Here is a 16,707-nt window from a genome sequence, read left to right as displayed (position 1 = left end):
ATTTGTAATAGCCAAAACCTGGAAGCAACCCAGGTGTCCAACAACAGGTGAGCAGCTGAGAAAGTTGTGGTCTACATACATAATGGAATACTACTCAGCTGTTAAAAAGAGTGATTTCCTTTTCTTCACCTCATTGTGGATGAAGCTTGAAGGAATCCTGTTAAGCAAGAGAAGCCAGAAAGAGAAGGATGAGTATGGGATGATCTCACTCATGAACAGAAGTTGAGTAATAAGAACAAAAGGGGAAACACAAAACAGAACTTGAACTGTATTTGGTGTATTGCACAAAAGCAAAGGATTCTGGGCTGGAGAGGAGTGTTCAGGTCCTAGAATATGATGATAGAGGATGGCTTAGCTGGGGGTTAGAGTATTATGTGGAAAACCATGAAATGTTACACATGGGCTAACTGCTGTATTTTACTGTCAACTGTAAGCCCTTAATCTCTCTAATACAGAATAATAATAAAAAGAAAAAAGAAACAATCCTGGAATCCTGTGATTTTGTAGAACACTAATAAACCACTAATAAATAATAAAAAAAACAATAAAGAATTGATGTAAACATTGCAATGAGCGTTCTTGCTGAAGGATATTGGATCACTAACCCAAAACTTCTCCACCAGTTAAGTTCCTCTAACATATATGCTTATTTCTCTCTGTGAAATCTTACTCTTTTACTTGATGTTTTAATTATTTTTAAATATTTATTTATTCCCTTTTGTTGCCCTTGTTTTTTATTATTATTGATGTTGTTGTTATTGGCTAAGACAGAGAGAAATGGAGAGAGGAGGGGAAGACAGAGAGGGGGAGAGAAAGACAGACACCTGCAGACCTGCTTCACCGCCTGTGAAGCGACTCCCCTGCAGGTGGGGAGCCGGGGGATCGAACCGGGATCCTTATGTTGGTCCTTGCGCTTTGTGCCACCTGCGCTTAACTCACCATGCTACCGCCCAACTCCCTGTTTTAACGATTTTTTTTTTTTTTTAGAGATTTTATCTACTTATTTTGGACACAGAGAGAAATGGAAAAGGGAGATAGAGGGATACCTGCAGCACTGCTTTACCATACCTGAAGCTTCCCCCCTGCACGTGGGAACCAGGGACTTGAACCCCCAGATTCTTGTGCATTGTAATGTGTGTGCTCAATCAGCTGCACCACTGCCCAGAAATCTTGCTTTCTCTGTGCTATCCCTCCCCCATTCATTGCTTTCCCCCCCTCATTTACTCTATTCATTTACCACTTGAGTTCTTTCTCGGGCTTGGTGTCTGCAGGAATCCATCACTCCAAAGTGTCTACTTCCTTCTTATAGATAGAGGGTGAGAGACAGAGAGAAGGAGAAACCATAGCACCACTCCACAACTTGGGATGCAGCCCCCTTTGAGGAGCTCCCCTGGGGTGGTTGTGGGTTCAAAAGCAGGCCCTCATGCATGCCAATGTACATGCTCCTTAAAATGAGTCAACTCCTGGTTCACTTATACTCACTGTTAATTACCAACCAAGCAAGGAATTCCATTCCTCCTGGAAGCCCTCCCTACCCATCTTAGTTCACATAGTTGTCTTTCATAATATATATTGACCACTACTACACCAGCAGGACACAAAATAGTAATGCATTCAAGTTTTTATGATGCTTTGTCCTACATTTTTTTTTTGTTTTTATAATCACCTTATCTACTCTATAAGGAATGGGCTCTTTATTTAAATACTAACATACAAAGCATGCTGCATGTGGACAAACCATCTTAGTGGGTGGATATAAAATGCTTATGGGGAGGGCAGGCAGTAGCACAGCAGGTTAAGCACATATGGCACAAAGTACAAGGACCAGCATGGGGATCCCAGTTTGAAGCCCCGGAACCCCACCTGCAGGGAGGTAGCTTCATGAGAGGTGAAGCAGGTCTGCAGGTGTCTATCATTCTCTCCCTTTCTGTCTTCCCCTCCTCTCTTGATTTCTCTCTGTCCTAGCCAACAACAACAACAACACATCAATAAAAGCAATAATAATAACAACCACTATAAACAACAAGGGCAATGAAAGGGAAAAAATGGCCTCCAGGAACAGTGGATTCATAGTGCAGGTACCGAGCCACACCAATAACCCTGGTGGCAAAATAAATAAATAAATAAATAAACAATTAAAAACTTTTAAAAAGAAAATGCTTATGAATTAGAAATATTCCAGTACACCAAATTTGTGAAGTCGAAGACTTGCGATAGGAACAGACTGACTTCAGTCAATACAAAAGCCACAAACAAAACTTGACAGCTATTGGAAAGATCAAAGACAAGAAACATTTTTTTTTATTATCTTTATTTATTGGATCGAGAAAGCCAGAAATCAAGAGGGAAGGGGGCTATAGAGAGGGAGAGAGACAGACAGATACCTGCAGCCCTGCTTCACCCCTTGCAAAGCTTTCCCCCTGCAGGTGGGGCTGGGGGCTCAAACCCAGGTCCTTGCACACTGTAATGTGTGTGCTCAACCAGGTGCGCCACCACCCAGCCCTGAAACATTTTTTTTTTATCACTGCTACCAGGGTTATTACTGGATGGGGCTCTGTGTTGGCGGCACTATGAATCCACAGCTTCCTGTGGCCATTTTTTCTATTATTATTATTTTAACTAGACAGGACAGAGAGAAATTGAGAGAGGACAGGGAGATAGAGAGGAGAGAAAGACACCTGCAGACTTTCTTCACCACTTGTGAAGCTTTTCCCCTCCTGCAGGTGGGGAGAGGGGACTCAAACCCTGGTCCTTACACTTGGCAACATGTGTGCTTAACTGGGTATACCACTGCCCAGCCACACACACAAACTCTCAACTTTTAATTTTCACCTGGAGTACTTCTTTAAGTGTTAGGTAGTGACAGATGTCTTTCAAGTTTCAATCTCTGTGTTGCAATTAAACATGCCTCCTTCCCTCTATCTTCCTCTGTCTCCTATCTTCCTCTATGTTTCTCTGTCTCCCGCTAACTCCCTGAAATGGCATTGGCTTCCTCAAAACCTGGCCCTTCACAGCCTCTGAGTAGCTCCCAGGATCAAAGCTCCTCTCCAAAACACGCCTCTCTTTAATATGCATTTGCAGACCCACTTTTTTTTTTTTTGCCAAAGCTCATTATTCAAAGACACAGTTATATTTTTTAAATGATTGAGTCTTTGTAGAACTGACATGAAATCCTTTCTTCCTCTGTTTAATCTCAGCCGTGTCTCCAAAGTGAAGGCATGAGAGAAGGGATTAATTTAAAATTGGAGTTGCCTCAGAAATATAAAGGTCCTTGGGTTGTCTTTCTCCATAATGACCTGCACTGTTTCAATCCCAAGTCATTTACTTGGCCTCTAAATCTCCTTCCCAGAATTCTACCCAGGTAGCACTTTTCCATTTCCTCCAGTCCTACTTCATTTGCAGGTGCCAGGGGACAATGTGGAAGGGAGCTGCTGGGATATGGTTGGCTCTTTAAGAACTGTGACTCTGGGAAGTGACACCTGTCACTTCTCTCTTTCCTCAGATGCTTCAACTCTAGAAAGAGAGTCTCTCAACTAGAGTATGCACACTACTAAGCAAGGGTTTACTGATATGTTTGAAAAATGTTCATTTTCAAACATATCAGTAAACCCTTGTTTAGAAAGAAAGAACCTGGGTTCGAGGCCCCCATGTCAACAAACCCTTCTTATCTGCAGATGTCTATCTTTTTCTACCTCTCTGTATCTCCTCTTCCTTCTCAATTTCCCTCTATTCTGTCAAATGAAAGTAGAAAGAAAAAAAATGGCAAAAATGCCTGTTAGGAGCAATGGATTCAACTTCTTCTGATTATTATTGTTGCTGTTGTTGTTGCTATTATTTTTATTTTCCCTCCAGGGTTATTGCTAGGCTTGGTACAGGTACTACGAATCCACTGCTCCTGGTACCACCCCCAATTTTTCCCCATTTTATTAGGTAGGACAGAGAGATATTGAGAGAGGAGAGGGAGATAAAGAGCAAGAAATTAAACTGCAGACCTGTTTCACCACTGTGATGCTTCCCCCTACAGGTGGGGAGCTGAGAGCTCAAACCAGAATCCTTGTGCTTAGTACTAAGTGCGCTTAATGGAGTGCACCACCACCTAGTACACCACCACCTAGGCCCGCATTATTATTTTTGAGACTCTGTTTGCATAATCATTATGGTATCTACCCCCACTCTGGGGCTTCTATTTTTAGAAGGCATTTATTCAATTTATTCTTTTTATATTTATTTATTTTTTTTCCCTTTTGCTGTCCTTGTTGTAGTTATTATTGCTGCTGTTATTGATGTCATTGTTGTTAGATAGGACAGAGAGAAATGGAGAAAGACAGGAAGGGGGAGAGAAAAACAGAGACCTGCAGACCTCCTTCACCACCTGTGAAGCGACTCCCCTGCAGGTGGGGACCCTGGGGTCTCGAACCAGGATCCTTATGCAGGTCCTTGTGCTTCATGCCATGTGCGCTTAATCAGCTGCATTACTGCCCCGACTCCGGTAGACATTTATTTTGTGTCTGCTGGGCCCTAAGGCCTATGTTATTTCACTTCTGTCAGTGAACTTTTTTTTTAACTATAGAAAGTCTATTGGGTGGCACACCTGGTTAAGCATACAGATTTCAGTGCCCAAGGATCCAGGTTCAAATCCTGGTCCCTGCTTGCAGAGAGAAAGCTTTGTGAGTGGTTAAGCAGGGCTGCAGGTGTCTCTCTGTACTCTCTCTCTTTCTATCTTCCCCTGCACTCTCAATTTCTTGATGTTTCTATTCAATAAATAAATAAATATAATAAAAAAGGAAAAAAATCTTATTACTAGTAAAGCTTCTTATGTTTTCTGTGAGTACTGGCTTAAACACTGGTACACCCTCTGGTCTTTTCCTGGAGAACTAAAAATATTAGCTCTCTCTATCCTTAAGCTATTTACAATCACAGAACTCTGACTGGCTGTTCCTTTTTTGTATGTCTGCTGTTATTTTTGTTCAAGATGTGTTTATTATGAGAGAAAGAGACGAATGCACTTCTTTTTAAAATGTATTATTTATTTATTATTGAAGAGAGACAGAAATTGAGAGGGGAGTGGGAGATAGAGACAGAGAGACACCTGCAGTCCTGCTTCACCACTCATGAAGCTTTTCCCCTGCAGGTGGTGAACAGGGTCTTGAACCTGTGTCCTTGAGCACTGTAATGTGTGTCCTTAACCAGATGTACCACCGCTTGGTCCAAGAACTGAACTCCTGCTCAGCTCTGGCATAAGGTAATGGCAGGAACTGAACCTGAAGTCTCTGGGAACTCAGAAATACACATCAGTACTCTAACAAGTTGGGTGATCTCTCTGACTGTGGCTGCCTGTGCCTCTCAGATTCAGTGACATAATAAAAGCTACAGAAATATATAGGATGGTTTCAGAATTTACAAAGCACTTCCAGAGACAATAGCCCATAAAAATCCCAAGAGAAAACTCAGAGAGGCTAAGTGATTATCCAACAATATAAAGCTGAGGCTTGGCGAGGGGAGGAAGAGAGGAAGGAGAGGGCTAAGTCTAAGTCTCCTTTGCTGCAGTGACTTCTTGCATGAGCTGGAAGTACTCCTCTCACTCTCTGGATAATGTACTAAGTGTCAGATGAGACAGAGGACTAGCAGGTGTGGGGAGAAGCCTGACCCTCTAGTTAGACAAAAGCAGCTTGACTTTTCACCCTGAGCACCTTTAGTTTTAGGTCAACACACCCAATTTAAAACCTGCTTCTTTTTGTTCCCTGTCAGTTCCCTGAAAGCAGAGTACACACAAGACGGTATTATGGCAAGTCAAAGGGCTGTATCATACTGAGATTCTGCAATGAGTCTGAAAGAGAGTTTACTGTCACTCATGAGGAAGTCCACACGCCAAAAAGTCTACACTGTCTTAGGCTGGATCACACAATCCTCCAGGGCAGAAGACTACACTCTGGTGTTTGAGAAAAGATTTCTGTCTGGAAATTTGCTTACGCTCCTTATAGATCCCAAGTTACTTTGAGAGAGGGAGAGGGAGAGGGAGAGAGGGAGAGAGAGAGAGAGAGAGGGTGGGGGGGGATAAGAAGGGACATTAAAACATTGTTTCACCCTTGCTGAAGAGTCCTCTTTTAAAAAAATTAAATATTTACTTATTTATTTATTCCCTTTTTGTTGCCATTGTTGTTTTATTGTTGTAGTCATTGTTGGATAGGACAGAGAGAAATGGAGAGAGGAGAAGACAGAGAGAGGGAGAAAAAGACACCTGCAGACCTGCTTCACCACTTGTGAAGCAACTCCCTTGCAAGCGGGGAGCTAGGGGCTTGAACCGGGATCCTTACACTGGTCCTTATGCTGGTCCTTGCGCTTTATGCCACGTGCTCTTAACTCGCTGTGTCCAATTCCCAAGAGTCCTCTTTTTATGGTGTTCCCATGGGTGGCCAGGAAAACATGGGTCAAACATGGGTCTTATGCATTCTGTCAGCTGAGCTATTTCTGGAACCTCACCTCCCCAAGTGACATTAAGAGCTATTTCCTAACATAGGACAGTATTTTCCTCAAAAGTATCTGCACTATATCCACTAATTGCCATGAACTGAATTCTTGCAGGGAAGTCTTTCACTGACTCCTGCCTAGGATAGCTTCCTCTCCTGGAATTATATAACCTCACTCCCTTTCTGGCTTCCACCAAGGCATCCATTAGGCTTTACACTCTTTTCTCTGTTTCCCCTGCTTCATTTTGATGAGATACTTTTGTAGCTTCACTATCTTCATTAAATTGACTCAAGAATGCTGATCTGTTCTTGAAAGGTGTTAATGTTCCTTTTGTCATCTGCTGTTGACCCACTCTTAGCTCCAGATGCGTGGTTCTAACCATGTATTGCAGGCATGTGGGCCTGAGGTCAGGCAGAACTGGCAATTGTTCTGTATAGATGACATATCTAGGTGTCCACCATCAACAGATGAGTGGATGAGGAAGTTGTGGCCTATATATACAATGAAATACTACTCAGCTATTAAGAATAATGGATCCATGTTCTTTGACCCATCTTGGATGGAGCTAGAAGGAATTACGTTAAGTGAGATAAGCTGGAAAGGGAAAGACGAGTATGGGATCATCCCACTCATAAACAGAAGTTGAGAAAGAGAAACAGAAAGGAAAATGCAAAGCAGAATTTGACTGAACTTGGACTATTGCAAAGAAAAAAAAAAACAAACCTCTGGGGGAGAGGATAGATTTCCAGCTCCACTGTAGAGGGATAAGGGTAGGGACACAGACCTTGGGTGATGGGAATGCGGTTAATATACACTCCTGTTAACTTATGGTTTTATAAATCATTATTTAATCAGCATGAAAGAGGGAAATAGATTGAATGCCCTGAGGTTTTTAGTGCATAGACTTCAGCTCTGAGTACATATTCCTTCATTTTAAGCACTAAAGATTTCAAATGAGTAAACTGATTGAATTTTAATACTGGAATTAAATTATTGATGTATTTCTAATAAGAACTTTAAAAAAACATTAAATCACCTATAGCCTTAGACCAGAAGCAACTAATTGTGTCACTATATAAGATACAGCTATATGTTGGGAGTCAGGTGGTAGTGCAGAGGGTTAAGCGCACATGGCGCGAAGCGCAAGGACCGGTGGCATTAGGATCTGGGTTTGAGCCCCCAGCTCCCCACCTGCAGGGGAGTGGCTTCACAGGTCCTGAAGCTGGTTTGCAGGTGTCTATCTTTCTCTCCCCCCTCTGTCTTCCCCTCCTCTCTCCATTTCTCTCTGTCTTATCAACAAGGAGGACATCAATAACAACAAAAATAATAACTACAACAACAATAATAACTACAACAATAAAAAAGAGCAACAAAAGGGAAAATAAATAAATAAAAGATACAGCTATATGTAAGTATCTTTAAATGACATAAATTATGGTGAGGTCTTGTATGACACAGCAAATCCTAACCATGGGATTTTCAGAGTAAACAAAATTCCCAAGTAACTTAGTTATTATAATAACAATGATCTATTGCCTTCTTAAACTCTAAGACAGCAGGAACCTTCCCCATTCTCTATAAACCTGTATTCCTCCCATTCCTGGAACCTCTGGGGCTTTGCTTCTTTTTTTTTTTTTTTCCTTCATGACTCATACTAAATGGTACTGCATCTTCTGCTGATCTCAACCCAATCAATGCAACCAGTGCCACCTCAACATGTTTCACTTTAGACTGTGTCCAGAGACGCCAGGCCTGGGATGTCAAGCTTCCAGCTCCAATACTCCGGTGGACCTTTCCTAGCTCCTAGGATACCTTAGTTCCACTTCGGGTGACATACTTCCTAACAAAGTTACAGAAATTAGTTATAGACCAGGGTCCATGAGATAGGGCACATGTGCGTATGTATCCATAAGTTAGGAAAAAAATATGTAATTTAAAGTAAAAGTGTGAAATAGTCTACAGTGACTCAATAAGTGCAACAAACAAGTAGAAAGAAGTAAAAAAGACACCATAATATAATTAATCAAATATTTTCTACTTAAGCCCTAGATACCCTCCTTACCTACTTCCTTCCTATCTCACTTACTGTGGTCACAGCCTTGTCAGATAAAGTCAGGACTATAAAAACTGGATAAGGGCAAGAAACTGGCATAATCTAAGGATGGCCCTTTTGGTCACTACCAGACCACCCTATTATCTGGTCTTAGTCAGGGAATCCTGGGATTTCCACATAGATATGAGGGGCCTAGATCCTCTAATAGATCCTTCTCTCCACCATCCCTGATCGTTTCCACCAAAAACATCATCAACTCTCTTGTGGGCCTCTACAGGATCTTGGCCACAATGTAGAACAACAGTGGTAGAAATTGGGCCACTCTCAGAAGAGAGGCTGGGTCAACACACTCTGAGGGTATGGAGTGAACTTTCAATGCCATGTCCAGCAGAGACTCAATTACAGAGGCCAGATCTCACACCTTCTGTACCCCATAAAGATATTTGGTCCATACTCCCAGAGGGATAAAAAATAAAGAATATTTCAATGGAAGGGAGGGGATATGGAACTCTGGTGGTGGGAATTCTATGGAATTGTACCCCTTTTCATCCCACAATTTTGTCAATCATTATTAAGTCACTAATAAAAGTGTTTTTTAAAAAAAGATATTGTGGGAGTTGTGCGGTAGTGCAGTGGGTTAAGCGAAGGTAGCACTAAATGCAAGGACCGGCTTATGGATCCTGGATGGAGCCCCTGGTTCCCCACCTGCAGGGAGTTGCTTCACAGGTGGTGAAGCAGATCTGCAGGTGTCTATCTTTCTCTCCCCGTCTCTGTCTTCTCATCCTCTCTCCATATCTCTCTGTCCTATCCAACAGTAATGACATTAATAACAACAATAATAACTACAACAATAAAAAAACAAGGTCAACAAAAGGGAAAATTGAAAAAAAAGATATTGTAGCCCAGTGGAGAAGACACAGACACACACACACACACACACACACACACACACACACAGAGAGAGAGAGAGAGAGAGAGAGAGAACTATGCAGTGAGTGCAAAGCTACACTCACTTGTAGTAGTATGGAAAGTTATATGTCTTAGATTAATATATATATATACACTTTTCTATTGGCTCTTGGTGAGGCTCAATGCTTGCACAACTCTACTCTTTCCAGTTGTTATTTATTTTTTCCTTTGTAAGAGTTAGAGAAAGAGAAAATCTCATAGCATTACTTCATGGCTTGTGAAGCTCTCCTGACCCATAGAGGGGACTAGGGAGTTGAACCCATGTTTCTGCAAATGAAAATGTGTGAGGTCTAATTGATTCACCAACAACCCCTAGAATAGGAGGTTTCAACCTAATATGGGGTCACAGAAAACTTCCAGGAGATGATGAGGAATCTGAGATTTGTTGGATGGGAAAGGGATGCACCTGGGCAGAGAAGAGAGACTTTGCAAAGGTCTTGTGATCATAGCCACCATTGAGGAGAAGAGATAGTGTGGGTAGAGGAGGTAGCATCAGAATACAAGACAGAAATGGAAACCAGAGACCAGGAGGTAGCATCAGGGTACAAGACAGAAATGGAAACCAGAGACCAGGAGGTAGCATCAGGGTACAAGACAGAAATGGAAACCAGAGACCAGGAGGTAGCATCAGGGTACAAGACAGAAATGGAAACCAGAAACCAGGAGGTAGCATCAGGGTACAAGACAGAAAATGGAAACCAGAGACCAGGAGGTAGCATCAGGGTACAGGACAGAAATGGAAACCAGAGACCAGTGGAAACAGAAGGAAGAGTAGCCAAAAACAAAGTTGGAAACACTGCCAAACCAAGATGGATTTTTCAAATTTAGTTTTCACTTATTTATTTGATATAGATAGACAGAAATTGAAAGGGAGGGGAGTGATGAGAGAGAGAGAGAGAGAGAGAGAGAAGAGGGAGAGTCTTGTAGCCCTACCTCATCACTTGAAAGTTTCCCCCCTACAGGTAGGGATCAAGGGCTCAAAATTGGGTCCTTGTGCATTTTATGTCACACATGCACCCAAGCAGTGCACCCATACCCCCCGCAGAAGGATTTTGCAGGCCAATAGCTTACACAGGTGAGGGGTGGTTTCTAATTCTCAGAGGCCTTGATTCTATCCAGTGACGTTCTGTTCAGATTCCCAGCTGTACTCAGTAACATCTAAGTTCACTGTAGCTTCCAATGGATGACATGGTAGCCAATTTCCTTGTGCCCATAAATCAAGGTTTTTATGCCTTATATTAGTGTGACTACAAGTAGCTAGGCTTCATTTCTATTTAAACATTAGGATTCACATTAAATTACTCATAGTTGCAATGGATTATAAATAGCCCAGTGTGAGCTATCCAAATCCACTGCACTTCATCTGAGTGGTAAGAGGGTGCGGGGTGATTTACGGTTTACAAATGTACTGGCTCAGAATGATAGCAGCGGACTATGGCCTAGAAAATAGTCTTTTCTGAATGCTTCCATTTTTCTTCTAACCGGCTCAAAGAAACGTTGGCTTTTGCACGTGCGTAACAACATCAGCCCCTGCCTGTTCCTTCCTAGTATCGAAGCATCAGAATCACATGACTTAAAAAATGGAAGCAAGCTGTTACATAGTCTATCTAGTTTATGCCCATTATGTCCACCGACTCCCTCTGGGAATAAGGTGTGTCTATGTCACCTTATAGAGGGAAAAAAAATCAGAACCTGAGAATGAAGATCTGTCATGTCGCTGATTGTTATAAATCTCTACCCCTGATGATCACTCATGTTTGTCAAATACTCCCTTGCACCAGCAAAAACAGCCAAAGGTTGCAGATCATTGAGAATGATAGAAAGTTTCCAGATTTTAGCCCCTGGATATGCTCATAATATGCATTTATAATCTGATAGTGATGCAGTTGTAAGTAGACCAGTACAGTACAGTGCAGAAAGACTGAAAATATAATAAAGGGTTAAGAATGTGTAGAAATCAATGCCCATGTTCAGCAGTAGGGAATCAATGACAGAAGCCAGACCTTCCACCTTGTGCATCCCATAATGACCCTGAGTCCATACTCCTAGAGGGATAAAGAATAGGAACGCTATCAGGGGAGGGGATGGGATACGGAGTTCTGGTGGTGGGAATTGTACCCTTCTTACCCTATGGTCTTGTTGGTGTTGCCATTTTATAAATAAAAATTATTGAACAAAAAAGGCAGGACCATAGGGAAAATGCCTATATATATAGTTTTAGAAATTATAGTCAACCCATATCTGTAATCTTGGGAGAACTAATGCATTTTCCAAGGGAGGGAGTGGGGACAAAGAACTCAGGTGTTGGGAAAGATGTGGAATTATACCCTTGTTACCTGATACTTCTGTCAGTCGATATTAAATCACTAACAAAAAAATAAAACATAAAAAAGAATGTGCAGAAAAAAAATCTGAGGCAGTGCAGATGGTTAGTGCCGACCGGCCTTCACTGGGAGAGAAGTGATAACAAGTAGAGACAATGAAGGTCAGACTGAACTTTGACTGAGAAGGAGGCTTCTGTTAACCCTGGCTAGCTTCTGCTCTCCTGAAAGGTACCCCCACCCTCCCCAGTGGTGTATCTTAAGCTGAGGCTAAACTTTCCCAGACACTAGTGAGCTGGAAAGGTAACAGTAACTAAGGCAACAAGCAACAGGTACCAGCCCCACCCCTTAACCTTGCAGCCTCTGCCTCTGTAATGATGCTTTTGGCTCTCAAACCTGCACCCTGTCTATAAGCATGTACCGTCCCTTTGTTCGGGGCCAGGGCTATCAGAATGATCTAAGCTCCTTGCAGCGTGTAAATAAAAGGCTCCTTTCTTCCTCCACCCACCTCAGATTCAGTCATCTTGATTATTAATAGAGTGCCTTAACAAGGATATTTGAGAAATTTTTACAAAGTCGTTCTACACAAGAGATTGATAAAAGGGACCCCTAGGACATTAGAGAAAAAAAAATAAGGGCCTGGTGGTGGTACACTTGGCTGAGTGCACATGTTACAATGCACAAGGACCCAGGTTAGAGATCCCTGTCCCCATCTGCAGGGGGAAAGCTTTGCAAGTGGTGAAGCAGGGCTGTAGTTGTCTCTCTGTCTCTCTCTATCTCCTCCTTCCCTTCCCTCTTGATTTCTGATTATCTCTATCCAATAAATAAATAGGTATATATTTTTTAAAGAAAATATTAATTAAAAGAAAACAGTATATATCTGCTGAACTCTGAGGTAAGTGGTAGCCTTCTGGATTTAATTTATGTAAATCAGAACCATAATTATGAAGTTTAATGAACTGAACGCATGTGGAAAAAAAAATAATAGAAGAGAGATGCTCATTAGATCCTGGGCAGAAATTGCAAGGTGGAAGAGTGAACGTGGAGACAGGGAGTGCAAAATGGAAGTATAGGGAGCCAGGTGGTGGCACACCCAGCTAAGTGCACATAGTACTAAGAAAAGGACCCACACAAGGATCTGGGTTTGAACCCCCGGCTTTCCGCTTGCACTGCGGATACTTTACAGGAGGCAAAGGAGGTCTGCAGGTGTCTTATGTTTCTCTCTCTTCTTTTCTATCATCTGTTCCTCTCTCAATTTCTCTCTGTCCTGTCCAATAAAATAGAAAAAAAAAGCGGATTCATTGGTCCAACACAGAGCCCCAGGAATAACCTTGAAAGCAAAACAAACAAACAAACAAACAAACAAACAAAATCAAGTGGCAGCATAGCCCCAGGACTACAAAGACTGAAAATATAAATTTTCTCATGTCCTTACACTCTTGGGAGAGCCAAGTAAAGATAAGGCAATATGAAAACACTATCCAACTGTTTTTATTTCATTATTCGACTTGCTGTGCTATGTGTTTATGTCCAAAAACTAACAGTTTACAGAAACTCATTCTGAATGAAATGCCTGAGTAAGAAGGGCTAAAGTACACAAGACCTTCCACCTTCTGCAACCCACAACGACCCTGGGTCCATACTCCCAGAGGGATAGAGAATGGGAAAGCTATCAGGGGAGGGGATGGGATATGGAGATTGGGTGGTGGGAATTGTGTGGAACTGTACCCCTCTTATCCTATTGTTTTGTTAATGCCTCCTTTCTTAAATAATAATAATAAAAAAGATCTTACCTATTCCCTTAGGAGGATATATTTCAAACACTTAAAATTGTGTATTTAAAAAGTGTTTAATTTGCTGTATAGTTTAGTGGAGAAAATAGCTATTTAAAACATTACAATTTGCTTTTCCATTCTTAATGAGGTAGGACAACTATAAACTCCAATTTTTGTCTTTATTTGGAATTTTCATACTGAAAAATAAGCTTTATTGTTGTTAAATGTAGTGTCTACAGCATATTATGCAAATTACACTAGGTAGCATGAAGTTTCTTTGTTAGAACAAAACGCCTAATTCACTATCATATACCGTATAATTAATATTTTGTGTTTAGGATGTGATTAGAAAGGAAAGGGTTTTTGTTATAATCCCTACATTATAATTATTTAAATATAAATCAGCTTTACTCTTATCTATTATTATTTTTACTACAGCTATGTATAATTACTGAACAGGAGATCAATAAAGCATTTGCCTCTCTTAGGCCTTTGTGATATTTCAGAGCCTGATATTGATCCTCAGTGATCTTTTGTCTTGAGTTTTAATGTACTCATAAGTAAATTAACATATGCTATAAAATAAGGTATCAGAAAATTCCTTTTTTCTTTTAGTGAGGTCTTGATATATCTTGAACGGCTTTTCTTGCTGCTATTACTATAGCTAGCAGTTGGAAGGGTGTAGAGAGTTTTGAAGTATTTTAATGACCTAAAAATTCTACTCTGATAATGTATTTGCTTGCCATTGTCTCCAAAAATTAAAATAAAAATAAAATTTTGCATGACTAGATAATTAGACTATTGCATTCACTTGTTGGTGTTCAGAAAATTACAAGAATATTGAATAGCCATCTAAATCTCTTTCTAGTCTTTCCTCTGCATGTACACACACACACACACACACACACACACACACACATACACACACACTTTATTTGGAAGAAGCCTGTTTTCTTTTTTTTTTTTTAAAGAATTTATTTATTTATTCATGAGAAAGATAGGAGGAGAGAAAGAACCAGACATCACTCTGGGACATGTGTTGCCAGGGATCAAACTCAGGACCTTATGGTTGAGAATCCAATGCTTCATCCACTGCGCCACCTCCTGGACCACGAGAACCGTGTTTTCAAAAGTGATTTACAAAATGCATTTCATGTTTGGAAAATTATATTACACTTAGAGCATTGACATTTATTCAAACTTTTCTGATAGTGCAATATAATAAACAATTATCCTTTAACTAACCAGGCTAAAGTGGTAATGTAATAATAATAATACCACCATGTTTCTGTATTACTAGTTTTATTTTTTTTAAGATTTTATTTATTTATTAATGAGAAATATAGGAGGAGGAAACAGATATCACTCTGGTACATGTGCTGCTGGGTATTGATCTCAGGACCTCATGCTTGAGAATCTAATGTTTTATCCACTGTGACATCTTCCAGACCACTGTCTTACTAGTTGTCTTCATGTGTTCTTTTTTATTTAAAATTACTTAAAAATGTATGTTGCCAGGGCTAGGTTGTGGTGCACCTGATTGAGCACACCTGTTTCAATTAGCAAGAACCCAGGTTGGGGCTCCTGGTCCCTACCTTCGGGGGGTGAGGGGGGTGAACTTCACAAGTGGTCAAACAGGGCTGCAAGTGTCTCTCTGTCTCTCTCCTTATCTCCCCCTCCCCTCTCAATTTCTGGCTGTCTCTATCCAATAAGTACAATTAATTTAAAAAGTGAAAAATATATGCTCTGCTCATGTTCCTTTATTTTTAGATGACAAACCTCAATGGATTTCACTTTCTAATTAATGTTGGATATTAAAAATAGGACTACAGAATTCAGGTAGAGCATGAGACCTCAGTCTAGGAATCCAACAATCCAATGACGCCTGTTTCTCTGATGTATCGATGAGTGGATCTCCACTGTCAGGCATCACACTAACACAATCTCCCAGACAACCTCTCCAGGCAGTCAAAGCCAGGGTGTTTGGAGGCCAATCCAAAAATCCATGTTTTATTTTATTATTTTTTTTTCTAACTACATGTTTATGGACCACTGACACGCTAGCTCCTTTGTTTTTGAGCCATGAGGAAGGAGAGAAGTCATTTTCACAGCAAGGAACCTTGCCTGGAGAAGCAGCGAGGGCATGGGGGCTCTTGACAATCACCAGTGGGTGTGTGTCTCCCTCTCATTGCTGAGCTCTGAAGCTCATCAGAAGTGCTGGGGTTCTCTTAACAATTTCTCACTCCAGGTGAGATGAACACTCACAGTTGTGGCAGGTGGCTCCCGTGTATCCGGTCTCATCACACGTGCACTTGAAGCTGTCCCAGGTCTGTGAGCATTTCCCACCATGCTCGCAGTGATTGGGCACACATCTGTCAGAGAGAGAGAGAGAGAAAGAGACAAACAGGAAATGAACCAACACACGAATGGGATTTATGAGTGGCCAAATTCCAAGCTGCCTGGGCAAGCTATCATTTCAATGCCAGGTTGCCTTCCCAAGGCAATTAATCTTTGTTAGTTTAAACAGATAAATACGATTCATGATGAAAGGTGCCAGGCACACAAAAGATGATATATCACATGCCCCCTTGGTTTCCATTTCTTTCTTTTCTGTCTTTCTTTCTTTTTTTTTTTTTTTTGAGTAAACAGTTGAAATTAGCAAACAGTTGAGAAATTCATTTGCACATCACTGGGTTCATGTTATTATTGCTTTTGGACAAAAACAGAGACCCTTGCTAAATTTCATCCTGGTGAGGGATGGAAGATATGTCCTCTTGTTCTCTTTCCTGTTCTTTTATGAATGTCAGTGTAAAGCCGAAAAAAAGGGAAAGGGAAATGCGGGTTTTAGAAAGGATATCAAGGGAAAAGCATTGAAAATACTCCAGTCTCACCAAAAAAAGATTCCTAAGACCTCCATCCCCTCCCTTTATGTTCCTACAGCTACTGCGGGTCACCTGTTTAAAAGAGACAGTAAGGGCAGGCCAAGTGGTGGCACACAGGGTTAGGTACAACACACTACTATGTGTAAGGACCCAGGTTCAAGCCCCTGGTCCCCACCTACAAAGGGAAAGCTTCACAAGCAGTGAAGCAGGTCTGCAGGTGTCTCTCTGTCTCCTTTTCT

The 16,707-nt window shown here is 41.2% G+C and overlaps 1 protein-coding gene across 1 annotated transcript in view; it reads right to left on the bottom strand.

The window, feature by feature from the left end:
• The window catches only part of CNTNAP2 (contactin associated protein 2), a 2,382,269-nt gene that overhangs the window by 828,662 nt on the left and 1,536,900 nt on the right, over nt 1-16,707 (bottom strand). The window contains exon 11 of the mRNA XM_060195676.1: nt 15,852-15,958. Within this exon, the coding sequence (XP_060051659.1) occupies nt 15,852-15,958 (107 nt within the window). The remainder of the gene's footprint in view (nt 1-15,851; nt 15,959-16,707) is intronic.

This window comes from Erinaceus europaeus, chromosome 8 (genome assembly GCF_950295315.1).
Source record: "Erinaceus europaeus chromosome 8, mEriEur2.1, whole genome shotgun sequence".
Classification (NCBI taxonomy): domain Eukaryota; kingdom Metazoa; phylum Chordata; class Mammalia; order Eulipotyphla; family Erinaceidae; genus Erinaceus; species Erinaceus europaeus.
This window is presented reverse-complemented; position numbering and strand designations above follow the sequence as displayed.